The following is a 27,478-nucleotide window of genomic DNA, read 5'->3' on the forward strand; positions in this document are numbered from 1 at the left end:
ATCTTCTTAAGAATGTTTGCCTCAATCAATTTTGTGTATTACTAACAGCTAAGTATATATCTGTCAGAAAGTGGACAAGTACTTTCAAGTACTCTAAAGGGAGGGGAAGGGCGTGAAGTGACATGTTTAGTGTCCTCCAGGGGTTCCCTAAAGCCCTCATGTCATTTCATCCTCACTCTGCTCCTCTGAGGGGGGTATTAGTGTCCCCATTTTCAGAGGAGGACACTAATGCTCCAGGAGGTTAGTGAGAGACACAGCGTTGCACGGCAGCACTGATTTCCACTCACAAACCTTGTAAACGCCTAAGTGCACTGTCCATGTTAACCAGTATTCATAGGGTAAATAACACAATACACAGTGGTGTTAATTCTAGTTCTCCCTGTTGTAAGAATTCTAGGATGGTCTAGGTGGTATGAGGATATATACATCAAATGGCAGTGGGGTGGAAGAGGGGGTTGAAACACATGCCTGGTTCTGTGAGAGTGGAGTTTGGGCTCTCTTTGTTTGAAATAGCTGTCTTTCCTGTTTCAGTGGCCTTGGCTGCCCTAGCCACTTTCCTAGCCCTGCTGGTCTCAGGTGGTGCTAGGGGTGGAGCTTTGCTTTAACGCAGATGGTCCACAGGTTACATCCTGAGAGAAACTTCTGTACCTATGGTCCTGAAAATGTGAACTGCTTTGAGACATTTTAGCAGTAAAAGGAGCCTTAAACCACAATGACACACTAAAGGAGTTCATAGCCTTTGTGAAATGGGACTTGACGCTCCTCAAATCTATGAGAAGCAGGTTGTAAATTCTTAAACCCTAGTGAAACAAAAGAGGGAAGAATTTCACGAAGAACACACAAACTCTAAGGAAGAACTGAAATACATTTATAGCTAACTTAGCAACAATGACCTATTTTGAACATAGGGGGCTGGTTTGAATTTTGTTTGTTTGCTGTTTCAGGGAGGCAATGTGAGTGATGGGTTATAGATTTGCCTCCTGGGGCTCTGGGCAGCAGAGGGGAGCATGGTGGGAACCACAGGCGGAAGAGCCTCTGGGGGAGCCCTGAGCACGTGGGCAGCACTGACAAAGCTGGCAAGGCCCCCGCCTTCCTGCCTCCTCCATTGCCCAACGCTTGTCCTTTCTCTGACTCTGAGTGTGTCTCACCTTCTCGCACTCTCTTAGGTTACTCTAGGTGTCTTCATATGTGTGCTTTCCCGTGTCTTTTTCTCTCTGTGCCACTATTTCTACCTCTCTACTTCTCGCCTGTCTTTCTTAACCACCTCTCTCAATCCCCGTTTTGTCTCTCTCCCTTAATGCATCAAAAGAGAGCTTAATAATATGCTTTTATGTATTTGTTTTATTTCTTGAGCAGCTTTTGTGTTTTCTGCCTCATACAAAAGTAGACAGGTGGGTGGGATGTTTTCTATTCATCTGGAAAACAAGTACATATGGCTTTTCATTTATACCACCCTTGATTGATTTCTACCCCTGCCTCCCCCAAAACTCAGCAATCAGGTCCAGCAATAAAAGTCCACCCTAGGGCTCCTAGCTTAGAGCAAGAGAGGATCTGTGGTGTCGCCTGACGCATAAGCAAGCAAGAGAAGCATGACAGGGGAGCATGCAGGGGTGTGGGTACAATCTGGGCATATGGAAATGGAGATCCCAGTTAGTAACCGCCCACTCACGTGCACCAGGCCTCTCCACCACCGAGCTCTGCCACTCTCCAGCCTGGGCCATGACCCTCCCAAGGGAGCTACCCCCCAGAACTTAAGTTCACCTGGTGTTTGACGGCCCCCCTCCGACCTTTGCTTGGGCAGACCCCTCTATCTGGCATGCCTTGGCCACCCCCAGCTCTGTTCACCTGGTCAACACCTACCCATCGCTGAAGTCCTCCCTGATCCATGGAACCAGCTAGAATGGCCTCCTCCTTCGTGCCCCACTGTGATCAGAGGCGGGGTCTCAGTCATCCTGGTTTCCCTAGTGCCCAGCACAGTGCCTGGCACATAATAGGTATTCAATCAACATATGTTGGAAAAATGAAGAGTATAAAATCTTTTGTCTTCCACTTTACCAGAAGGATAACAAAGTGGGCAAACTTGGTCCTAGCTTCCAGGTTCCCACCCAGCCCCCCCACTTTTCCATTTCTAGACTTGCTCCCTGCAGTGGCCTTGCCTTTACATATCCACACCCCAGCTGCTTTCCAGGACTCCCTCTGCCACAAAGCCTTCTGCGACTCCCCAGCCCTAGTTGGAAGAAGCCTGTCCTTCATCTGAGTTCCCAACTACCTGATCTGTTGTTGCTTGGTGGCCTGTCTGGTGGCTGTTTCAGCACCCCCACATAAGGCACACACACAACTGTCACCCCCATAACCCACAGTAAGCCAGCCCCCTACGGGTGGAACATCCACAGTGACCATAGATTAACTGAGCAAGTGAAAGCATCTCTGCCATCCCTTGGGAGGAGAAAAAGCCAGAAACGACAGTCCTGCCAGTTGACAGGAAGGAGGCAGAGAGTCAGAGCCCAGCCTCCCAGCGTGGCAAGGTGGTGCTCAGTGCAGGCGGTCGCTCTTCCCGGCAACATTGGATCAAAATGTTACACTACCTTTTTGGCCAGTGCGTCTCCCGGTCCATCTTCGCTTTCCCAAAACTTAGCTCTGACTGCTTGCCAATAGTATCTGAGAGGCAATCTAAAAGAGTCAAGCTGCATTATGGAGAGCCCCAGGAAGACTGCAGGGCACAGCTCATCTTGCAGAGAATGGCTCAAATGGAAAAGGTTCGTTCCTTCACCTACTCAGGTGGGCCTCACCAAGGAAATAAGATCAAGAAAGTGGTGTTCGTCTTTAGTATTTATTTATAATTGGAAAAACTGTTTGTTTGTTTGTTTTTCTGAGCAAGCACAGACCACAAGCACGTCACAATCAATTGGCTATACATGAATATTTTTGTCATTCTCTTACAGCAGGAATGAAATAGCACCAAGAGAGGTGTGCGCTACATGTTACATAGACAATCTCTGGTATGCAACAAAACCCAGGCCACAAAATCGTAATTAGACACTTCCTGTCTGCTCACAGAGGCAAAGCTATGTGGACCGAATGGGAGCACGGACAGAGGACGGATTGCTGAGGGAAGCCAATGCGCAGCTCTCGGGGCTGCTTTTGCAGGCAGGGAAACAGCAGGAAAGCTTCAGTCCCAGCTCCCTCGCCAGGGAAGGACGGGGAACCGCAGGGAAATGTACAGAGGCCAGTGGGACAAGCTTTGGAAGCTTGGTCACCTTCAGGAAGGCAACACCCAAACACTACTTGTGGAACCAAAATCAGTTTCATTCAGTACGTTTGGGATATAGAATGAGACTGGCTGAGTTTTATTTGTAAACAGTAGAAATCAAAGGAAGTCTCTTGCCAGTAAAGTGACACATTCAAGAGTCAAAGTGAACTACAAACAGGGTTTTCTCAGTGGGTGTGTTAAGCAGAAGGGGATACTGACAGGTTGAAAAAGACACGCTACAGGTCCTCTAAAGCCTTGGGTGGGCAGGGTAGGAAGTTGGTCCCTGGGGCAGTGAGTGGGGGTGGGGGGTGGGGAAGCCTGTGGGACCCTTATGGTCATAGGGATCAAGTCATGTGCACCCTCTGGTTGTGTGGCTGTGGAGACAGATTTATTTATACTGCCCACCACGCCTAGCACAGTGCCTGGCACACAGGCTTCTAGCAAGGGAATGCTAAATAAATGATCCCCTGTGCATTGTAAACTCTGATTTATTTGATCTGCAAAAATAAATGATTATTCTATGGAGAAATCCAAATTGTGGCTAGCATCAACATGTCTGACTAATGCCAAATCTTGAGAGACTGAACATACATTGGCAAATTCTCTGGATACGATTAAGATCATGTTGCTAGAGCTTTCTGCTAAATGTTAAGATTAGCTGGCAAAGAGTTGGAATCAGTACCGGGATCCACTCTAGCCATTTCCTGATAGCTTTCAAAATCTGTGACTCATAAACATGGAGACCCACCAGCATTTTCTACCTTCCTTCACACTCCTCCTTCCTCACAGTTTCAAACCCTGAGATAGAAAGGAAGGTCGCAGTGGGCCTGACCAACGACTTCGTTTCTGATATTCCTGTACTGTTAATAATTATGGCTCATGCAGCACATGCCGAATTAATTTGCAAAAGACTTCTCACTCAGCCCCAAGGTGACAACCAAAATGATGTAAGCAGAGACTTTGCTGCCTGAATGGTCAGAATAAGAGAGAGTTCGTGGAGGCTCCACTTCCTCCAAACCAGAAGGACCTAAAGGGACTTTGAGGTAAGGAACTGGGAGACCCTCACTCTTCACCCCTTTCATTATAAAAGAAGAGCAAGCCTGCGCCGGGGCTTGACACCGGACGGCAGCCCAGTGTGTCAGAATGCAGGGGACAAGAGGATTTTAAGGATAGGAGATATAGAGTGTGCTGAGCAATATACATGTCACATTGGCAAATATTGTTTTTCTGGTAACTATTTTGTGTTCCCTCACAAGACTGGGTTTTTTTTTTCACAACAACTCCCTGACTAATTCCTACAACACAATTCTAGCACAGCGAAGGTGGCACTTGCCACCCTTGGGGGCTTTGGCCACACACACACACGACACGGAATATACTTAGAGCTGCTTTTATATATTAATGAGGTCAAAGCTGCTTGCTAATTAGTTAGCAGGGCAGTCTCCTAGTCTGCAGCTAAGTCATAGACATTCTCCCTGGCCTGAGGCCTGGCACCGCTGCCCTCTCTGAGGAGCAGACCAGAGGGGTTCAGGAAGGGACAGCAAACATCGCCACACTTGCCACTAAGTCTACGCCCCCTTGGGTCTCAGAAACGGAAAGTCAGATTCCAAATACACTATCCCTACACCTTGAACTTTCTTCCTCAGACATCTCCAACCAGTCGCTCTGCGAAACCAGCAGCACTGGACAGGTGGTCGCCCAAGGGGAATCAGAGGAAAACAGCCTCCTCATTTCTGTGATCTTCCTATGACAGCTAGAATGTACCTAAAACACCTAACCTTTTTCACCAGCCCTGATCTAGTTTTAGTTATCAGTGGCATATCTATGACTTGGTATACAATTTAAAGCCCACTGATAGGAAGCTAAACACAGGCACACATGTCTAATGGACGATTCTATGAAAAGACCACTTAACAGACACAACTCCCTTTTATTGACGTTAAGGCCAAGGTTGTTTCTTTTTTTGTTGTTTTTGTTTAATATTTCCTCAAATTTTGTCAATTGCTGAAGCCCAGGCTGAGCTTCTGTGGCACGTGACGATTCTCTGAATTTTGGAAAAGAACACATGTACCTAAAGTTCAAAATCGACCAGTGACACAGATCTTGGGGATCTGGGAGGAGGAGACCCCACAGACACTTCCAAGCACTGCCGGGAGATTCGTTTCGCCTCTCGGACCTGCCTGCCTTGCTCATCAGCATGCAGAGTGCCAGGGGAGGGCACAGCCAGCGGCAACGCTTCCTGGTGCTCCAGGGGCTGCCCTCAGGAGGAGGCCTGCCACTCAGTCTGTGAAGCAGGATTCTTCCATCAAAAGAAGCCAAACCAAAGAGCTCCTGGAACACTCAGGAGGACCAAGGCAGATGAGAAGCCTCTAATTAATTTTGTGGCCTTTTTTGGTTTGTTGGTTTAAAATAAAAAAGTTAGGGGGAGGGAGAGAGAGAGAAGAGTAAAAGGAAAGTGCAGGGAAATTTACTCTTTCGCCTCAGCCAGTTTATTGTTCATCTCTTTGCTTTGCTCCTTGTCGTCTGGCTTGGTGGTACTCGGGCCCTCTGCGCTCTTTTTCTTGGCAGCCTGGCCTGACACCGCCTGCTTGTCTTTGGCCTTCCTCGTGGGCTTATGGCTCGCTGAGGTCTTTTTTGGTTTGGAACTCTGAACACTAGGTTTCTCCACCTGTACGGAGAGACAGACCGCAAATACAGAAACACAAAAAGTTGGGGAGTGGGAGAGAAGTTAGAGAGAAAAGATATGGTTAATTAAGGAATAATGGTAATGACAGAGGTTGGCCCAGGTGGAGCACAGTGCGTAAGGTGTTCCCAGGGACATTAGGGCATTCAGCATCTCCCGTCTGAACTCCCTGTTCCGTCGCTTTGGCAGCACACACTGGCCACGTGGGCTCCCTTGTCCTGCCAGCCTTCCACCGACCACCCCAGGCAGTGGGCCATACCACTGTTGGGCAATATTTGAGCCCCTCCCTGTAGGAAGTTAACAGCTCATCACGTTGCTCAACTCACCCACAGGCAAAGGATTTTGCTTTAGTCAATGAAATGTGAGCAGTGACTTGGGTCACCTTCAGGCGGAAGATTCGAGAGTCAGCCTGTGCTGCCCAGTGCTCTCTCTTCCTCTGCCACAGAGAGAGGCTGCTCCGCCACCCGAGACCCAGATGAAGAGGCAACGAGGGTTAGAGTGGCAGCCAACCCACAATGGACATTAATGAGAAATAAACCTTTGTTGATGTAAGATGCAGATGTTCTGGGGCGGTGGGTCGCTGCAGCACCCGCTGGCTTCCCCTGTTCTGTCTCTAGGCTGGCTCACCCATACGGAGAAGCATCCTCGCTGAGATGCTTTCGGCAGGGGGGTGTCTCCAGTCTCAGTTAGGCTTTCCACCACCAGAACTCTGCTCCTCCTCTCTGCCTGGCTCCCCCACCATTTTCCCCAGAGCAGCTGTTCTAAGCTCACTCCAGTCTCCCCAGCCTCCCTCCTCTAGCTCTGTCCCCTTCATCTGGAGAAGATAGCCTTGCCTGCTCTTTCTCAGGAAACTTCGGAGTCACTGAAAGTGATCTCTCAATAGGCCACCCCCCTCATCTATCTCTAGATTTAGTTTCCTTCATTTTCCCTCCTTCTTTCTCTACGTCCTCTTTTGCCCAGTGCTGACCCCATGCCCCGGGTGCCACGCCATCTCTGGATGGACAGAGCTGATGCTGGGCCTTGCAGGCTTGATCATTCACTCACTGAGGTGCAGCGGTTTTCAGTCACTCCTGACCTGTAAGGAAAGGAACCAATCGTCCTGGTTTGCCTGGAACTGAGAGGTTTCCTGGAACACAGAACTTTCAGTGCTAAAATGGAAGAATCCCAGGCAAACTGGGTCGGTTAGTTACCTTACCCATAAACTGGTCCTGGGCCAAATAGGAAACTCCACTTAAGTGTAAGACTTTAGGACAAAAGCAGAGAAAAGGCTAATTAGGTTCTAGAGTTATTTAGGTTCTCAGACATTTTCTGCTATTATAGAGAGGACAGTGGATGTTTGTACAATTCCATGGGGCCTGACATCAGAAGATGCTAGGTTGCATGGCTTATATGATTCCTGCTTCACCAGCTATATCTCCAACATGCTTCTCCTGATCACGAACTCCTATGTAAGGTGGAGGAATGTTACCTTAGGAAAATCCTTGAGTCCACTTTCACAAACTGTTCATTTTGGTAACAAATTGCTGGGAACATATATTATAGCTGATGTGATAGGTGTGTTGTGACAGACTGAGAAGTCATAGTGGATGGTGTTTAGCCCGAGAAGATGAGAGAAGGCAGGTGCTTTTCAGGGACTAGGGAGGGAAGAAAGGGTCCAGTGATTGGAGCCAAGGTTGAGGCAAGGCAGGGTCTAGTGGGAGGGAGCCGGGCATGGGGGCCTACAATACTGAGCCAGCCCTTCTGGGGCCCAAGCACATCTATTTTAAGACAAGGGGATTTAGGGCTCAGGTGAGGTTTTCTGCCACTGTTTATCTGGATTTCTCAAAATCAGAAGCTAATTCCCTGGAAATCTGCCAGCCTTTAAGCTGTCTTTATTTTAGGTGATGTTTCTCTTTAATATTCCCTTTGAGTTTAACGAAGGTTCCTACTGAAGATGCCCCTGGGTCTCAGTGTGCTTTAGAGGAAGCAGGGATTTTAAAGGTGCCCATGGGGGCTGGGCCAGATTTGACAGCAGCCCACCCCATGCTCTGCTGCAGTTAACCCTTACGGTCCAGGCTATGCTGATGGGTTCCCACAAGGTCTGTCTCACCTTTGGGGGTTCCTTGAAGGGTTCGCTGTAGAGGCTGCGTATTCTTCTGCGATCAATGACCTTATTGTCAGCCGCTGTTGGCTTGTTGGCCTCTCCTTTGAACTGAGCACTGTAGCTGGTCTCATGAACCATCTTATCATCTGGGGGCTTGTACTGGGGCTTGGCCTTTATTGGTTTCACAGGCTTGATGTCCGTCCATGCCCTGAATTCATTCCTGTTAGTCAAAGAAAGCATATGTGATATGAAGCATCATCTGCCTGGAAGCAGAGCTCCTGACACAGGGCTGCAAACACAGCAAGCTCTCCATCAGTGCTTGCAGCATTGACTGAAGGGTGGCTGGAGGGTTAGCCTCACTCTTTCATAAGGAAGACTGCAAGTCTCCCTTCTTGCAAAGTTGACCCAGGTTGGGTTGTGGCAATAGCAGTTGTGCCTTGGAGAAAGAGATCAGGCTCCCAGCTCCACACTGTGTGACCATGGGCAGGCAATTCTAATCTTCAGGGCTCTTTTTCCCAATCTTGAAAATGAGACTGAAAAAACCCAACCCGTTCAGTCATTCACGAAGTCAAAAAATATTGAGTGCCTGCTATGTGCAAAGTTGAAGAGTTGTGAAATTAAATGAGACAATGTATTAGGCACACTGTCTGATATATTGTGGCATATTAATGAATGCCAGTTCCCTTCCCCCCTTTTTCATAATGAAGAACTTTTGTTGCCCAGATTCCTTGAGGATAATTCCCCCATTTGAATAGCAGAGGGCTTGCTTCTTGGAGTACCAGAACTTAACAATCTTAATCACTTTAGATGAACATCCTTGTGAAATGTCTAAATATTTGCAGATTGTTAGTAAGCAACACAGACTGAACATAACTGGGAGATCACAACTACGACTTGTGTTGGGCTGTGTGTCTGTGGGAGCATCTTCATGTGGTCTGGTGTAAATGGCTATTGGTCCTTATCCTAAATGATCCTCATCTGCTGCTTTTTTGAGTCAATGTGTCAGTTTTCTTGTTCTCTGCAATCCATCTCGTGGTTTCTAATCAGCTGTTTATGATCTGTTATAGGGCTGGAGAGTAGATGGCTGACAATGTTCAAAACAGAGTTAAAAAATGTAGCTGCTGACGGAGGCCACGAGGGTCTATTCTGTTTGTTAAGTGCACGAGAATCAATGCATGAGCTCTGTGGCTTCTGGAGTTTTTATTGGGTCTGTTCTCCTTTGGGGGCACAAAAAGCTGCATTGTGGGAAAGGAGGCCCACTGTCTCCCTCACTGATGACTCCCTCCTTCAGGGCTCAGTGAGGAGTGCCAGGAACAAGGAGGCCGCAGGAGGCAGGAGAAAGAGCTTGGACTGCGACGGAGACACGCGGGCTCTGGTGCTAGCACTGCCTTATGCTGGCAGGCCTTTCCCTGCTCTAAGCATTTGTTTTCTCATTTGTAAAATGAAAGAATTAGGCCAAACGAGGTCCTTATAATGTCCTTCTAGCTCTGAGGCTGTCTTAGTTGATAAAGCTGATTTGGTAACACTGAGCCACTTGCCGGTTATTTGATCTCCTGATCTCCGTATTTCTCTAGGGGAACTGGCTCATATGTGAAGAGAGACTACTGGCTTTTAAGAGACCCTTCCCTGAGCTTCAGACTCTCCTTTCCAGTGCAGCCGGGGTCCCCACATAGATGCCCCATTGTTATGGTTCGAATGTTTGTCCCCTCTAAAACTTACATTGAAACTTCGTCTCCAGTGTGGCAGTATTGAAAGGTGGGGCCTGTAAGAGGTGACTGGGTAATGAGGGCTCTGCCCTCATGAATGAATTAACCAATTCCTGGATTAGTGTATTAATAGGCAATTGACTGATGAGTTGCCATGGGAGTGGGACTGGTGGCTTTTGTAAGAAGAGGAAAAGAGACCTGAACTAGCATATTTGGCCCCCTCACCATGTGAAACCCTGTGCTGCCTCAGGACTCTGCAGGGTCCCCACCAACAAAAAGGCCCTCACCAGATATGTCTCCTTGGCCTTGGACTTCCCAGCCTCCAGAACTGTAAGGAATACATTTTATTTCTTATAAATTACCCAGTTTCAGATATTCTCTTATAGGCAACAGAAAATGGAAAAAGACACCTACCAACAACTCAGACTCAATGTCCCTAGAACCAAATCATCTTGTTTTCCCTGCCAAAAATTATTTTCTCCTCCTGGATTCCCTCATCATTCATTTTCACCCATTCATTCATTCATTCATTCACGAAATATGTACTGAGTGCTTATGGTCTGCCTAACAGGATGCTGGGTGCTACGGAACCCAAGTGAGTAGGAAAAGGCCCTGTGGGGACTTGCAGGCAGTGTGGGTGGCTGGGCTCACATTTAGTGGGGAAGGGCATAAGAGGCTAGACAGGCCATGGAGGACCTGCCAGCCATGTTAAGGGGACGGTCTCCACTGTAACTAAGGGTTGCCAAATGATTTCAAGCCAAGGATGAGTGTGGCCTGGTTAGTTTTGGAAAGAGAATTTTGAGAGCAGTGTGAATCGTGGACAGAAGGGAAGAGTGGAGGCAAGAGGCCAGGCAGGAGACTGCCGTTAGGAAGTAGGGGAAGCAGGGGGTGGAGAAGAGGGTGCTGGGTCAAGAGGGAGAATGGGCAGGACTTGGAAACTCATGAGGTGAGGTCAAGGGGGTATCTGGAGAGACTCCAGGACTCTGGCTGGGGGGCGGTAGCCCCCATTGAGACGTGGAAATTGGGAGGAAAATGGGCTTTGGAAAGAGGTTGAGGCTCTCCTGATTCTGTTCACGGCATCCCACACACCCCAGCAACAAGGCTATTCTTGGATCCCTTCCTCACCCCTCCTCCTCACTTCTCCACCTTCTTTAGGTTCAATCCTCCTTCCTGACCTGACTTCTGAACGATTTTGGCCCTACACACAGGCCTAGGGCTGGCCCAGGGAACATTTGGGGCTGTGGCCACCGTTACCTGCCAGAGGCTACAGTCCCTCCCTCCTTCCCTCTATCCTTCAGAGTTGAAGCCTTGCCTGTTAGATGGGCTCCTGGTATTTGGGCCTGGGCCTCCCAGGACCCAATCAGTAACAACCTGGCTCCCGAACACATGTTGGCAGAAACTTGGATTCTCTGTTGCACCCCTGCCTACCTTCAGAACTAGCACTGAGATAGGTGTACCCTATTCCAAAGCACTGTTTCTGGGTCACCTCTTGCAGACCAGCCTCTGCAGCCTCCTGCATCCCTGCAGTGGCCCCTGCGGGCTGGGAAGTGTCTCACCTGTGAGCACTAACAGTGGGACATGTCCCTGTGGGAAAGTTTGGTAACCCCTGATCTTGAACAACTCTGGTACATCATCTTCACATGAGACCTTGCTAATGAGTTGCAGGATAGGTTCACTGTAATTATGACAGATGGTTAGGTTTAAGCCCAAATTCCATTTCTTAGAAACTTCGTCAAGGTGTGAAAATGAGCCAAATAATAAAAAATGAAAAAATAAAAAATAAAAGAGAGAAAAAGAACTTTCTTTGAACTCTCCCTAAAACCTTCTCTAATCACATACAACAACTAATATTATGTCATAGAAAGAAAATTAGCTACCATTCATCAGTTGCCTTTTATAGCTGGAGGATTTTGTTTTATTTTGTATATTCTCTATAGTTCTTATAACAACTTTGAGAACAGGTACTATTATGAACCCCTTGTATAAAGGAGGTAACCAAGGCTCAGAGAGGTTAAGTGGCTTGCATAAGGCAATGCAACTAGCAAATAGCAGAGTTGGGGTCTGAGCTCAGGTCAGTCAGGCTCCACAGCCCACAGCCTTCCCACTACACTTCAGCAATGTGCCAGAGCTGCAGTGTGCTCGGCCTGCCCTCACTGGAGGTGCCTGTGTAGGGCCTGGCCTGCTGCCTGCAATGCTGTAGAGGAGTTACATGACACAGACCGGGCTAGATGGCACCTAAGCTCCTCCAGCCCTGAGATGCTAGACTGAGAGCAGTATGGGCCACATTCTTGCCCTGTCATGCCCAGTGCCTCTTGACAGAAATTCATGGTCCCCTGTAACATGGTCTCCCCTTCCTGTGCAACTATATTTTTTCTTGATCATTCATTCATTCATTCATTCATCCACTCATCCATTCATTTGGCATCTGCCACACAATAGCGAAGGGCATGGAATGTACCCCACAGGGATGTGTAAGCCATGGATGAGGTGTCTAGAGTTCAGGTATTTAGACCTGACCATGTATGATCCTAAGAAAAGACAGGATGAATCAAATGGGACAGGGTTCAGAGGGCAAGAGGGAAAGGAATGCTTAACTCTGAAGGGGAGTGAGGACTGGGGAAAGGGTTATTGAAGGATGTCAACAGAAAAGCGGATGAAGGGAATTCAGGCACCAGTCTGAGTCTGTATGGCAGGTACAGAGAGAGCAGGTAACTGATCAGAGTGGCTGCTCAGGGTGCAAGGTGGGGTCTTGGAGGCTGTGCAAGGCGCCCAGGCTGGATAGGAGCTGGGGCCAGGCGACACAGAGCCTGCATGCCATGTTTGGAAGCATGTGCTGTGCCTGGGAAGTTGCTGAAAGTTTCTGAGCGAAGCAGCACTGTTTCTCCATTGATAGTGCTCTCCTCCTATCAGTCTGCCCCGATACTAGCTATTCTTTAAGGCCCAGCTCAGGGTTCTCCTCTTCCAGGAACCTCTCCTGGGTTACTCAACCCAAAATTTCCCATCTCTCAGCTCCTGGCCCATTTACTTTACTGGCCATCTTTGTGGTTACAAGGCAGTTTCATGCCATTCTTCAATTCTTTCATGAGTCCATTCTGTCTCTCTTAAAGAATAAGATAAGACAAAATTTATGACAGAATCCTACTCTTGAGTCCAGTCTTATTTGCATGGCTGCAAAGGGGTATCCTATGTCAGGCTGCAGGTTAGGGTCGAGCCAGGCTAGGACTCCAATCCCTGCCTGTCTCCCACACCCTGTGCTGCCACCCAGGGCCACGCTCCATATCTTCTTTACATTCTTCACAGGATTTAAGGGCTTGACATTCAGTGGGCACTTAATGGAAGTAGCTATTATTAGATTTATTTCTGGTCAGCCGATGTCACCTACTCCTGAGCCCTTCCTTCCCTGCCCTACATGGGGCAGACACTTGCTTCTCGGTGGCATGGGAATGCCTGACTCCAAAGCTCACACCTGGGGATGGATGTGTAACCCAAGCTTGTCTTGGTGTCCTTCAAGCTCATGGCCACTTTGGCTCCTGGAAGAAATCACAAGAAAGCCCTTCCCTTCAGTCAGCTTGGGTGTACACCACAGTGAGGCCCTGGACACATTGGGAGGGTCCCATATCCATGAGTTTCTACTCCTGACATCCCAGAGATGCTCCTCATGCCACAGCTTCTCTAGTATTGTGATGTGTAGAAGTCACAGGGACAGGGTGCTCTCTAACTGCGTCACCAAAGGCCTGCTGTCCCCTCCACAACAGAGCTTCTGGTGGACCCTGTTATTTGAGCCTTGATGCATGACATATCTCATACACAATCCTGCAGGGGCAGAAAGAGGGTCTGGGGCTATGATATCCCCTGGTGGGTGGGTGAACTGCAGATGAGTGGGCTCAATCAATATATTCAGATCTGGGTTTAAATGACTCTTTGATGGCTTATTTGTGCTAGGAAAATTTATGGAGAGAAGGCTGGGCCAGCCTTCAACCCCCTACTAAGGGATGGCAGAGCCAGGCCCAGTTTGAGCCATCTCATGGAGACTTAGTGGGCAAGACTTTTTTGGGCTGCTCCTCCAGAACCTTTGAACAGCCATATAGTCACATTCACAGCAGCTGCCAAAGCAGGACTTTGGGATCTTGCTGATCAGGCAAAGTTTTCAGAGCAGTCAACAAACATTCTACCTTCAACTCCTCCTTTCTGGTCTCTTTGTTCCTTCTCTGACCTGCACCTCTCTGTAGCATGCACTGTGCTATATTTTATCTCAAGCTACCTGTGTAGATGACTTTCTTCCCTCCCAGACTGTGCCATCCCTGAGAGTAAAGACTGTACTTTTGCATCTATGTAAGTCTCACCATGTCTACGACAGGGATGTGGAATGCAGCTCCCACCTCCCCGCGGCTGCTCCAGCCAGGGAGGGGATGTAAAGTTGCTATGCAACATCTCATGGCATCTATACAACTTCCTACAATATGCCCACAAGTTCTTTGACACTTCTACCTTACGTAGAGCTTAATTCCTTCCTCTTTAGTGTGGTTGGACTTGGGGACTCACTTCTAACAAACAGAAGGTGGTGGCAGTGGTGGTGCATGACTTCTGAGAGTGGCTTATTAAAGGCTTTGTAACTTCCTCCTTGTATTCTCTCTGGGATTACTCTCTCTGGGGCAGCAAGCTGCCATGTCGTAAGGACATTCAAGTAGCCCTTGTGGAGAGGCCCGTGTTGGGAGCAACTGAGGCTTCCTCCCGAAAGCCATGGGGGTGAAAAGTCCTAGCAGACCCAAACCACCCTTCACATGATTTCCTGAGAGACCCTGAGCTCAAACCATCCAGCTAAGCCATTCCTGGATTACTGACCCTCAGAAACTTTATGAGATCAAAAATACTTATTGCCATTTACATGGCTAAGTTTTGGAGTAATTTGTTGCAAGCAACAAATTCTAATACAAACCCCAATCAGAAAATTTTCTCTTCTCATCAAAAAGCGTTTAAAATACTTGTGTCATCTCAGCAAGACAGAAAATACTGATGTAAGCAGAGCACACAAGTTCAAGTTTCCAGCAGAGCTGCAGCATGACCTTAATGGAGAGAAGTCATGCTCTGTTGTAAGAAACAGGGTGAATGGTCTGCAGCCTTCTTTTTTTTTTTTTTGAGACGGAGTCTCGCTCTGTCACCCAGGCTGGAGTGCAGTGGCACAATCTCGGCTCCCTGCAAGCTCCGCCTCCCAGGTTCACGCCATTCTCCTGCCTCAGCCTCTCCGAGTAGCTGGGACTACAGGCGCCCGCCACCACGCCCGGCTAATTTTTTGTATTTTTAGTAGAGACGGGGTTTTCACCGTGGTCTCGATCTCTTGACTTCGTGATCCGCCCGCCTCGGCCTCCCAAAGTGCTGGGATTACAAGCATGAGCCACCGCGCCCGGCTGCAGCCTTCTTTAGAAGGTAGCAAAGCCTCCAGTGCAGCAAAGCTGATAAAGATGCACCTGCCTTGGATCCAGGTCATAAGCAGAAAAAAGAAACACAGACCATCACAGAAGAAAATGATGTCTCAGAGCACACAGCACATGCAAGCCTTTCGGAAGTGCAGACAGAGATTAACAGGGTGAGAGAAAGCATGGAACCTGGGCCAGATGATGATGATGAGTTACTAGAAAGAGAACTGGCTCTGGAGTGAGATACATCCATCCTAGCTCTAACCCACGGGCCAGGTCTTGCCTGCTCTGAACACTGGTGAACTCATTTGTAAAGGATTTACATACGGCCTACTCACAGAATTGATGTGGGGGTTAAATAAGAAAGAATGTAAAGCAGTTCTTTAGTTGAAGAGGACCTGGACGTTCATATCAGAATTACAAGCCCATGGTAGACACGTGCATAATAAGTGTATCTGACTTTCATTACAGAGTCGTTTATTCAAGAAAAATTATTGCATTTCTTCTGTGCTCCAGACACGGAGCTAGAAATGCAGTGTGTACAGAGAGATGAAGCTCTTCCCTCCATAGACCTTGTTGTCAGGTGGGGAGAGATCAACAATTACACAGATAATCAAATATCTGTGATAGCTATTGTTATACTTCTGAATGCTGCAGTCAACATTCTGGTGCCCAGAGTGGGCAAAATTTGGACAGCAGCTTCCAGCGCCAGGCTTCTTTCTGAGCGCATTTCAAGTTAGACTTGAACAAAGTAGCATTCAATGAATGCCTGATTAATTGAATCTCCAATACTGAGTACCCACTATAAACAGATGTTCCCTTTTTAAGACCTTGTTCCACTTAAGCACAGTTGCTTGCAGTCATTCAAGGGGAGATACTGAAAGAGCAATTATAGAGGGAGAGCCTGAAGACAGCCTGTCACTGATGAGGCCAGGCCCCAGAAGAGGGAGGGAGGGAGCCAACAGGAGTGTGCGGGGCGGCGGGGGGTGGGGGGTGGGGTTTGGCCCTGGAAAGTGTTGTAAAAGAACAGAGGGGAGGCTGTGCTTCCATTGCTAATTTGAAAAACGCTGATATTTACAAGAAACAAGGAAATAGAATTATATAAGGAAGAAGTTTTACTGCTGTGAAGAACATCTACATGTGTTAATTGGTACAAATCATTTCTTGATAAGAGCAGAGACTTAGAATAATGGATTGCTGCCAACTATGATCATACAAAAATTCCATTTTTCTGTTCATAAGGGAAGAGGAATTTATTTATTATGTATCTAAGTATTTATTATTTATTATGTGTCTAAATCCTGGGAAAGTAAAATACTTTCCCCATCTTCTTCATAAAATTTTTTTGACATTCCTCGACTGCTTTACGAAGGAAGAAGACAGTGCTTTTAAGTCTTAAGGGTCTAAAGTCTTCCTACAGATTTTCGTAGGTGATTTATGTTGCCATGGAAACATGTTAAGTCTCCGTTCAAAAATCTTGTCTACGTTTGTTATTGTAAAATGTTCCTGAAGAAGGGAAACCGTCTCCTTCGTGCAGTCTGATGGAGGCAGTTGCTGAATGCTGTCGGTTGCCAAGCTATTGTCAGGAGGTGGTTAATGGAAGTAGGATCTGCAGATTAAAAAGAAAGAACAACCTGGGGCCTAGAGGGTTGCAAGTGGTGTAGAGAGCTTCTGTCTCCTTTAGAAGGTAGTGGAAGATTGCTTTCTCCTGGCCAGAAATGACTGGGCCGAGAGAGGAGCTTGAAGATCTATGTATGTGTACATGCTTGTGCGCAGCTCTCAGTTTCTTTTGTGTGAGAGGGAGAAAAAAGTATTGCATAGAGAACGCCAGTGTTCTAATTATTTAGGATCATTTTTTTCCTCCGTTAATATCCAGTAAGTACATGTATACCACGGATGATGATTTTATAAAATGAGGAAAGCACATACTTGGACAAAAAATGGTCAAGTCTATAAAGAAAAGTTTGAAGCTAATCTGAGTAGATAATTAATAGAAAAGAATGCTCCCTCTCTCTTACATAGAAAGATTTGTATGGGTAACATCTGGCAATAATAGGTGTCAAGGTTTGGGCCCCTGTACTAGGTAAATGGCTCATTCTGCATATAGCTGCTATCTAAGTCTAGTTATGGGTGGCCTGCAGCTTAGAGGCCCTTGTGCATCTGGGAAACAATGTCTCATTCAAAGAAAGTCCACAGGCACAATGTGTATAAAACCATGAGGACGGATAGTTAAAAACGAAAACTGCTCAAACTAGGCTGGGCACGGTGGCTCAAGCCTATGATCCCAGCACCCTGGGAGGCTGAAGCCAGCAGATCTCTTGAGGCCAGGAGTTCGAGACCAGCCTGGCCAACATGGTAAAACCCCCTCTCTACCAAAATACAAAAATTAGCCAGGTGTGGTGGCGGGTGCTTGTAATCCCAGCTACTCAGGAGGCTGAGGCAGGAGAATGGCTTGAACCTGGGAGGCAGAGATTGCAGTGAGCCAAGATCATGCCTCTGCACTACAGTCTGGGCAACAGAGCAAGACTGTCTCCAAAAAAAAAACAAAAAAAAAAACAAAAAAACAAAAAAACCCAAAAACTCAAACTAGGAATCAGTTTGATTCTACACAAATTAATTTCAATTGCAGTATTTATTAGAAACTGTACGAAGAAAAATGGTGCAAAATAAGAAAACCTACGGTTGGCCGAGGTGGTAGATAAGAGTGGGGGAGTGTGAGAGTTAAGACAAGTACACTTACAAATATACCTCAAGTAGAAAGAAATAAGAGATAGATGAGAAGTGATAGGTTGTAAGAAAACTTCCCCATAACCATTTCCCCATCACTGTCAGGGTTTACCAGACCTAGGAATGCTGGGGTGGTTGTGCCACAAGGCCACAGAGTTCTCAGTTGAGATTAAGAAGAGAAGGCTACACTCTTTTGGTTAGCTGGGTCCCCAATGATCTGTGTCCGTCCTTGCAGAAAGACGGTTCCCTAGACTGGAAATGGAAATGTTGAAGGGAGATAAGACCTGAAAGGTGGGAGGGAGTGCTGCTCCTTCGGGGGGTAACCTAGGGTTCTGACAGTATACTCTGTAAAAACTGCCAAGGACATAGTACGGTACATCTAGTGAAGTACTCCATAAACCTAAGTTTCTGCTTTTTTTTTTTTTGAAAAAAGTGCTTAATGTGTTTTAAACAAAGCTGGCACTAAAAATAACATCATTTTATGACTTATTGAGAACCATGCTAATTTACTCTTTAAAATGTTTTATAAGGGAATACTGGGAACAATTCGATGTCAATAAATTTGACAATACGCATGAAGTAGGCAAATTCTTAGAAAGATGAAAATTATAAAATTGACTTTTGGCTGGGCATGGTGGCTTACGCCTGTAATCCCAGCACTTTGAGAGGCTGAGGTGGGAGGATCACTTGAGGTCAGGAATTTGAGACCAGCCTGACCAACATGGTGAAACCCCATCTCTACTAAAAATACAAAAATTAGCCAGGCATGGTGGTGGGCGCCTGTAATCCCAGGTACTTGGGAGGCTGAGGCAGGAGAGTTGCTTGAAGCTGGGAGGTAGAGTTGCAGTGAGCCGAGATCTTGCCATTGCACTCCAGCCTGGGCAACAAAGTGAGACTTAAAAAAAAAAAAATTGACTCATCCCTGAGTGCAGGGGGAGTCCCTTTCACCTGCTTCCTCAGATGACTCTGGAAGCTTCCCCACCCCACCGGGTACTGAGACAAAGCTCCCTGACAGTCGAGACCGGCAAACCTCCATCTGGTCCCTGCCCTGGCCAGAGGCCCCCCTACACTGACCTCCTGTTGATGCCCTGATAGAGCCGACAGGTGCTCTGGGAATCCTGTGCTTCCTGATCCAATAGTGCCAAACCCTTTATCTCCCCCAGAAGCACAGTATATCCCTGGGACCCCTCGGCCACTGCCTGATTCGTGAGCCTTCTCTGTTTCTGGGGCCTCCCCCACCACAGCTGTGACTCCTGCCCCACAAAGGACTAGGCCGGCTGACAGGGAGGGGGTGGGAGAGAAGATACAGACATGGGGAGGGGAGGCTGATCTGGAAAAGTCTTTAAGGCTTTTGGAGGTCCAGGCCTGGGGCCAAGCAGGAAAGTGTGTGTGAGTGTGTGCGTGAGGCGTGTGTGCGAGGAGTATGTGCGAGCGTGTCTGTGAGTGAGGTGTGCGTGTTAGTGTGTGTCTTTCCTAGGACACACCATACCCTGTGTATGTATGGATGTTTTTGTAAAAAAGAGAAAAATCTGAAAAAATGTTTCATTTGCTTTAAAAAAAATTGACTCAAGAAGAAATAGAAAACCTGAATAAACCTATATTAGGTACAGAAATTGAATTCATAATTTTAAATCTTTTTTAAAAATCTGTACATATCTTTTTTATTTGTTATTTATTTATTTTTTAACTTTTAAGTTCAAGGGTACATGTACAGTTTGTCACAGGGGTTTGTTGTACAGATTATTTCATCACCCACGTATTAAGGCTAGTACTCACTGGTTATTTTTCCTGATCCTCTCCCTCTTCCCACTTTCCACATTCTGAAAGGCCCCAGTGTGTGCTGTACCCCTCTATGTGTTCATGTGTTCTCATAATTTAGCTCCCACTTATAAGTGAGAACATGCAGTATTTGGTTTTCTGTTCCTGAGTTAGTTTGCTAAGGATAATGGCCTCCAGCTCCATCCATGTCCCTGCAAAGGACATAAAAAAAGAAATATGTATCACATTTTCTTTATCCAGTCAATCATTGATGGGCATTTAGGTTGGTTCCATGTCTTTGCTATTGTGAATAGTGCTGCAGTGAACATATACATGCATGTGTCTTTATAACAGAATGATTTGTATTCCTTTGGGTATATATCCAGTAATGGGATTGCCGGGTTGAATGGTATTTCTGTCTTTAGGTCTCTAAGGAATTGTCTTCCACAACGGTTGAGCTAATTTACATTCCCACCAACAGTGTATGGGCATTCCTTTTTCTCCACTACCTCACCAGCATCTGTTATTTTTTCACTTTTTAATAACTGCCATTCTGACTGCCATCAGATGGTATCTCATTTTGGTATTGATATACATTTCTCTTAGCAACTTAAAATCTTTACACAAAGAAAGTCTGATGCTTGATGGCTTCACTGGTGAATTCTATCAAACATTAAAGAAAAAATAAACATCAATCCTAACAACTTCTTTTAGAAAATAGAGAAAAAGAGGCTGGGCATGGTGGCTCAAGCTTGTAATCCCAGTACTTTGGGAGGTCGAGGTAGGTGGATCGCTTGAGCCCAGGAGTTTGAGACCAGCCTGGCCAACACGGTGAAATCCGATCTCTACGAAAATATATCTATAAATTAGCTGGGTGTTGTGGCTCATGCCTATAGTCCCAGCTACTTGGGAGGCTAAAGTGGGAGGATGGCTTGAGCCCAGGAGGTGGAGTTTGCAGTGAGCAGAGATGGTGCCACTGCACTCCAGCCTGTGTGACAGAGCAAGACTCTGACTCAAAAGAGAAAAAAAAAAAAAAAGAAAGAAGGAAAGAAAAAAAAAGAAAATAGAGGAAAAGAGAATGCTTCTCAACTCATTTTAAGAGGACAGCATTTCCCTGATGCCCTGATGCCAAGCCAAAGACATCGCAAGAAAAGAAAACTACAGGCTAATATTCCTCATGAATACAGATGTGAAAACTCTTAACAAAATATTAGCAAATCAAATCCAACAACATAAAAAGATTTAAACACCACGACCAAGTAAAGTTTATCCCAGGAGTACAAGCTCAGTTTAACATTCCAAATCAATTAGGATAATACATCATACAGTAACAGAATAAAGAACAGAAACCATATGATCATCTCAATATTCTTAGAAAAAGCATGTGACAGGCCAGGCGCGGTGGCTCACGCCTGTAATCCCAGCACTCTGGGAGGCAGAGGCGGGAGGATCACGAGGTCAGGAGATGGAGACCATCCTGGCTAACATGGTGAAATCCCATCTCTACTAAAAAATACAAAAAATTAGCCAGGCGTGGTGGTGGGTGCCTGTAGTCCCAGCTACTTGGGAGGCTGAGGCAGGAGAATGGCATGAACCCAGGAGGCGGAGCTTGCAGTGAGCCAAGGTTGCACCACTGCACTCCAGCCTGGGTGACACAGCGAGTCTCCATCTCAAAAAAAAAAAGAAAACGCATGTGACAAAATCTAACACCCTTTCATGATAAAAAGAAATATTGCTGGGCGTGGTGGCTCACTCTTGTAATTCCAGCATGTTGGAAGGCCAAGGCAGGCAGATCACTTGAAGCCAGGAGTTCAAGACCAACCTTGCCAACATAATGAAACCCTATCTTTACTTAGAAAGAAAGAAGAAAGAAAGAAAGAAAGAAAGAAAGAAAGAAAGAAAGAAAGAAAGAAAGAAAGAGAGAAAGAAATATCATCAATCTAGAAATAGAGGGGAACTCCCTCAACTTACTAGAGGATATCTACAAAAACCCTACAACTAACATAATACTCAATGGTAAAAGACCAAATGCTTTCCCCCTAAGATCAGGAACAGAGTAGGGATGCCCACTTTCAACACTTCTATTCAACATTCTTTGACAGTCATAGTCAGTATAATAACACAAGAAAAGAAGTTAAAGGCATACAGATTAGAAAAGAAGACACAAAGCTGTCATTATTTGCATATAACATAATCTTGCACTTAGAAAATACTCAGGAATTGGCCGGGTAATCCATAATAAAACAAGAAAAGAAGTTAAAGGCATACAGATTAGAAAAGAAGACACAAAACTGTCATTATTTGCATATAACATAATCTTGCATTTAGAAAATACTCAGGAACTGGCCGGGTAATCCCTGCATTTTGGAAGGCCAAGGTGGGTGGATCACTTGAGGTCAGGAGTTCGAGATCAGCCTGGCCAACATGGTGAAACCTCGTCTCTACTAAAAATACAAAAATTAGCCAGGTGTTGTGGTGGGTGCCTGTAATCCCAGCTACTTGGGAGGCTGAGGCAGGAGAATCGCTTGAACCCGGGAGGTGGAGGTTGTAGTGATCTGAGATCATGCCACTGCACTCTAGCATGAGCGACAAAGCAAGACTCCATCTCAAAAAAACCAAAAACAACAACAACAACAACAAAAAACCCAACAAAGGCTACTAGAAAACATGAGTGACTTTAGCAAGATTGCTGGATGCTAGATCAATACATAAAAATTAATTGTACATCTACATACTAGTAACAGACAATGGGAATATAAAATTTTAAAAGTTCATTCACAATAATATCAAGCAGAATACAATAGGAATAAGTTTTTTAAATTTTTAATTTATTTTTTAATTTAAGGAGACAAGGTCTCACTCTGTCAGCCAGGCTGGAGTGCAGGGGTGTGATCACGGCTCATTGCAGCCTCAGACTCCTGGGCTCAAGCAATCCTCCCACCTTGGCCTCCCAAAGTTCTGAGACTACATGTATGAGCCACTGCACTCAGCCAGGAATAAATGTAAAAAAAGTGCAATGGCTATACACTGAAAACTACATAATGCTGCTGAGAGAGATTGAAGAAATATTATAAATAAAGAGATACACCATATTCATACACTGCAAGAGTCAACATTGTTAAGATGGCAACTCTCTAGAAATTGATCTATAAATTCGAAGCAACTAATATCAAAATCCCAGCAGGACTCTTTGTAGAAAATGACAAGCTGATCTTAAAATTTATAGGGAAATGCAAAAGATCTAGAATTGCCAAAACAATTTTGAATAGGAGAAACAAAGTATGAAGATTTACACTACCTGATTTCAAAACTTATAAAGCTATTGTAATCAGTCAGTGTGTTACTCGCATAAGGATAGACATATAGATCTATGAACTGAATAGAGTGTTCAGAAATAGATCTTTGCATACAGAAGTGTGCTAAAGCTGGCTCACACTGGCTTACAGAAATAATTGTTAGATTTTCAGGAATTTGATGAACCGATTGTTAAACTATTGGTAGCTTGAAAGCGGCCATGTGACAGTATTCGTATCAGGAAATTGGCTAACACTATAAATAAGACAAATACGGCCCTTCTTTTTTTTTTCCAGAGAGTAGGAAAAAGTTATTAAACATTTATCATCATCATAAATTGGCTCACATATATGGTCAATTTATTTTTGACAAAAAGATGGAAATAGCCTAAATGTCCATCAACTAATGAATAGACAAAATGAGTGTATCCATATAATGTAATACTACTTAGCAACAAAAAGAAATGAACCAATATGGATGACTCTTAAACAGCATGCTAAATGAAAGAAGGCTAACAGAATATACCACATATTGTATGATTCCAACTATATGAAAATTCTAGAAAAGGCAAACTGTAGAAACAGAAAGATCAGTGGTTGCCGAGGCTTGTGAGTGAGAGGGAGGATGCTAAAACTGTCTTTCAGAGACAGCTGCACCAATGTATAATTTTACTAAATCTCATGAAAATATACACTTAAAAGGGGTGCATTTTATGTTATATGAATGATACCTCAATAAAGCTGTTTAAAAATCCAGCTGGAACATCTCCTTTCCTGACACCCTTCCCTTTGCAAGGAGGTGATCCCTGCCTCCTTTGATGCTCACCTTCTTTGTCTAACTTATACTGTGATCTTTGTTATTTGTTTCCAAGCTCATCTGTGGGGCCTAGGAGAGCAGAGGTGGCATCTGACCCGTCTCTGCGTCCCTGGTGCCTGGTTTGGAGGCTGGCACGTTTCAGCATGCACTCAAGTCAGTGTTACTGAACCAAAGAATAAACACCTTTGTCTTACTCTTTTTTTTGAGATGGAGTCTTGCTCTGTCGCCCAGGCTGGAGTGCAGTGGCGCTATCTCGGCTCACTGCAGCTTCTGCCTCCCGGGTTCAAGCAATTCATCCATGATGAAAGTGGCATGAAATACCACTTCTATTGCATTTTGTGCTGCTTTTGATTCTTGTTGCTACTGATTCCCTGGAAGTGATGCCAATGAAGCCCGGCTGCCCACATTGAGACCCTTGGCTGCCCACAATGTCTCACTTGCGGTGGCCAGAGCTCTGGGGTGCATCAGGGATGTGCAGCCAGGCCAGCAGCGGGTGGGCAGTCTGGTGAGTGAATCATGGACTTAATTTACCCAGGCCCAACTAACCTTCCCTGGCTTTGATATCTCTCTTTCTTTTCACATTGTAATTTTACTTTCGGCAAGCTTTTCAGCAACTTGCTAACTCTAGGAGAAATAATAGACATACTCAGAGGTGTCAGTGTCTGAGAAAATGTGAGACTTGTTTTTCAGGCCATGAAATCCAGAGAGGCTTCCTCAAAAATGGGATGTGGAATTTCATCATGAAGCTATAGCACAAAACTTGCCTGGGCTGGGACCCAGGGTGACAGTGATATGCTGTGGCCGGCACCTCAGAGGCCAATTGCTCAGGGTGGCTGCATGACTTCCTTAATTCCTCTCTATGCCAGAGGGGTGGGCGGCAATTACACGCACTCACTCTCTCACCATCAGCACAGCCCAGTAAGGCTGGAGGCCCCCTGGCTCCCAGAGAGGTTCAAGGTCTTCCCTGAAGTGTCATGGCCAGTCAGGGCCTGACTGGAACCCAGGCCCATCCAACTCCATATCTCAAGCTCCACGAGCTGCCCTGTTGATGCTTGAAGCATGTTCGTTAGTCTGTGTCTGAATGAACTACCCCTGCCTTGAATTTTCTGCTTCTCTTTTCTACCTGAGATGCAACTTAAATATAGGCCAAAAAGGGAGTAGAGAGAAAGAGGCTAAGGGCACAAGTCAGCGTAATGCATGGACCCATCAGGAGAATAGCCATGTTCTTTTGAAACACCTGCACAACACGTCCCTACCTGGCTCCAGGCTCATATTCCAGTGGACAACAAGTGCCTACTGAACACACTTTGCACACAGCAGGTGCTCAGCCTACATAGTAAGCATTGTTTCATGCCGCTGGGCCTCTGCTGGCGATTCTGTTCAACACGTATTGAGGATGCATCCTAGAGTAACACAAAGACGGGAACTGGCCTCTAACAACGTTCAGCTGAATGGGACAGTAAGCCTCACTCAACACAAAGAAAACAAAAGTGCACACCAGGGCCTGGGGAGAGCAGGTGCTCTGGGAGTTCAAGGGCCTCGCCGAGGAATCTCAGGGAAGTTTTAGAAGAGTAGGGATTTTCAGGCAGGGAAGGAGAGGCACTGACATTTCTGCAATCCTTCCCTCCCAGCATTCATAGGAAGATCATCCCCACAAACTCACTAACACAGCCACAGCGCTTGGAGTCATCTTTAGAGGCATTTTCCAGGCAGCCTGGGATGGCAGGTCCAAGCCCATCATGTCATGTGCATTCAGCTGAGCAAACAAAGCCCTTGAAAACACCTAGTCTTTGGGGGAAGCAATTAATATTTCAAAGGAAGCCTCCTTCGCATCAGCACCCTGCATTCTTTATCTGTCAGCTATGCAGGTCGTCAGGCTGGCATCCTGAGACTGAGGGGGAGAGAAGAGAAGAGGATGTTGGGGCCTACAATGTGTACCAGATGCTGCACAAACATGCCCTCAATTCCCACACAGCACCACCAGGCAGGGACTTCCCCTCATTCTAATGAGAAAACCAAAGCCCAGAGAGGTGAGCGATTTGCTCAAGGGCACACAGCTAACAAACAGGAGGACCAGAATTCAAATTCAAGAGTGAACCATTAACTTCAGATCTGACACTTTCCTACTGTTCTACAGCAATCAGTTTTTGTACAGAAAACAAAAAACAAACAATCCCACAACTTTTTTCTCTTAAATATCAAAATAAAATTTGGTACCAATCACATGCACAAATTACACTACCAGAAGGGAGGCACACTTCTGCCATGGTTGAAAATAGGCTTGGCCTGATTAAAAGACCTCTGTTAATTCCGCATCTGGAGGATCAAGGCCAGACTCCCCAGCCAGACCACGGGTCCAGTCCAGCACAGCCCACTTCTGTAGGCCCATTGCCTCCCACTCTCGTCCTCTGAGTAGCTTATCCACACCCCTGGTCTTTGCTTATATTGCTCTCTTTCTAGAATGCTCTCCCAGGCCCCATGCTCTTTGCTTGACCTCACACATGTCACCTCTGTGAGCCATCACTGACCCCTAAGACAGGATGAAAACTCTCACTCCAGCTTCCACATGGCATCCCAGTTTGCTGCAGTCATCTCGACAAGCATATATCGTCTCTGAACTGGATGCCCTAGAGGACAGGAGCGTATCTGAGCCTAGCCCAGTACAGAGCAGGCACTGAGAAAAGGCTTGCTGAGTGAATATGACTGCATAAGAATCATGGAGTAGCAGAGCTGGACAGACATCTAAACACTTTCATTTTATAGCTTAAGAATTATATGAAGGCCAACAGAGGCAAAGAAGGTGGAGAGGTGAGGAGGGACCACACACTGGAGCTCAGGCTTGACCCTGGAAGCAGCAGGAACCACTCAAGACCTAAGAGCAGAGGAGTGACGTGATGATGTGGCCTGGGAGGTATTTCGTTTTGCTGACTCAGGCCACTTTGGGACAATAAGAGGCTGGGATAGGGAGAGACTGGAGGCTGCAGATTCACGTATGTTTTATTTAATGATGATCTTAATTACAAACAGTGTCACTTCTGCTAATAAATTATTTAAGGCATTTATTGAGGGCCTGCAGCAATTATAATATGAGTACCCTTTACTGAGGGCCCACTGTGTATCAGGTGCTTTGCATTCATTATTTAATTTAAACCTCAGAGCCACCTTTTGAGTTAGGCACTATTACTTTCTGTTTTATGGATGAGGAAAGTAAGCTCAGAGAGGTGAAGTTACTCATCTAGGGCCTCAGAGAGACTACGATCCAGGCCCTGAGAAGAAAAGACAAGGAGCCCACAATCCAGTGAAGGGCAGAAGAGGAAAATAAATGATTTGAGTCATTTGATATCAGAGGTGCTATAATCCATAGAAACAGAGGGAGCTGAGTAGGCCCAGAGTGGGGCCTGTAACCACCGGCAGGAGGCGATGAGTGAAGTCTAATTGTGACAGTTGGCAGAAAAAAATGCATTACAAATTGAAAATAGGCCTACTGTCCTATTACTTATGTTTTCTCTTTTTGGAGCAGAGCCAAACTGTGTATAACCAAGGAAATGGCTGAAAGCAGAGAGGAAATATGCAGAGCATCCCTCTGTGAGATTCAAAAATCATCTTCATGCTTGTAATCATTCAACACAGACACTCCGCACCTGACTTCCCAACAATGGGATTAGCCCGTCTTTCTGCCCCAGGGAACTCTGTGCCATTTGGAGAGACCTAGGGGTCCTGGAAGAGAGATGCTGATGGTCCAGCAGC

The 27,478-nt window shown here is 46.0% G+C and overlaps 1 protein-coding gene across 1 annotated transcript in view; it reads right to left on the reverse strand.

Annotated features, from left to right (window-relative positions):
• Positions 1–27,478, reverse strand: part of MAP6 (microtubule associated protein 6) — a 78,307-nt gene that overhangs the window by 12,970 nt on the left and 37,859 nt on the right. Inside the window, exons 2-3 of the mRNA XM_055282968.2 lie at positions 8,023–8,236; positions 5,722–5,918 (exon numbers count right to left, since the gene is read on the reverse strand). Coding sequence (XP_055138943.1) covers positions 5,722–5,918; positions 8,023–8,236 — 411 coding nt within the window. The remainder of the gene's footprint in view (positions 1–5,721; positions 5,919–8,022; positions 8,237–27,478) is intronic.

Source organism: Symphalangus syndactylus, chromosome 6 (genome assembly GCF_028878055.3).
Source record: "Symphalangus syndactylus isolate Jambi chromosome 6, NHGRI_mSymSyn1-v2.1_pri, whole genome shotgun sequence".
NCBI classification, from domain to species: Eukaryota; Metazoa; Chordata; class Mammalia; order Primates; family Hylobatidae; genus Symphalangus; species Symphalangus syndactylus.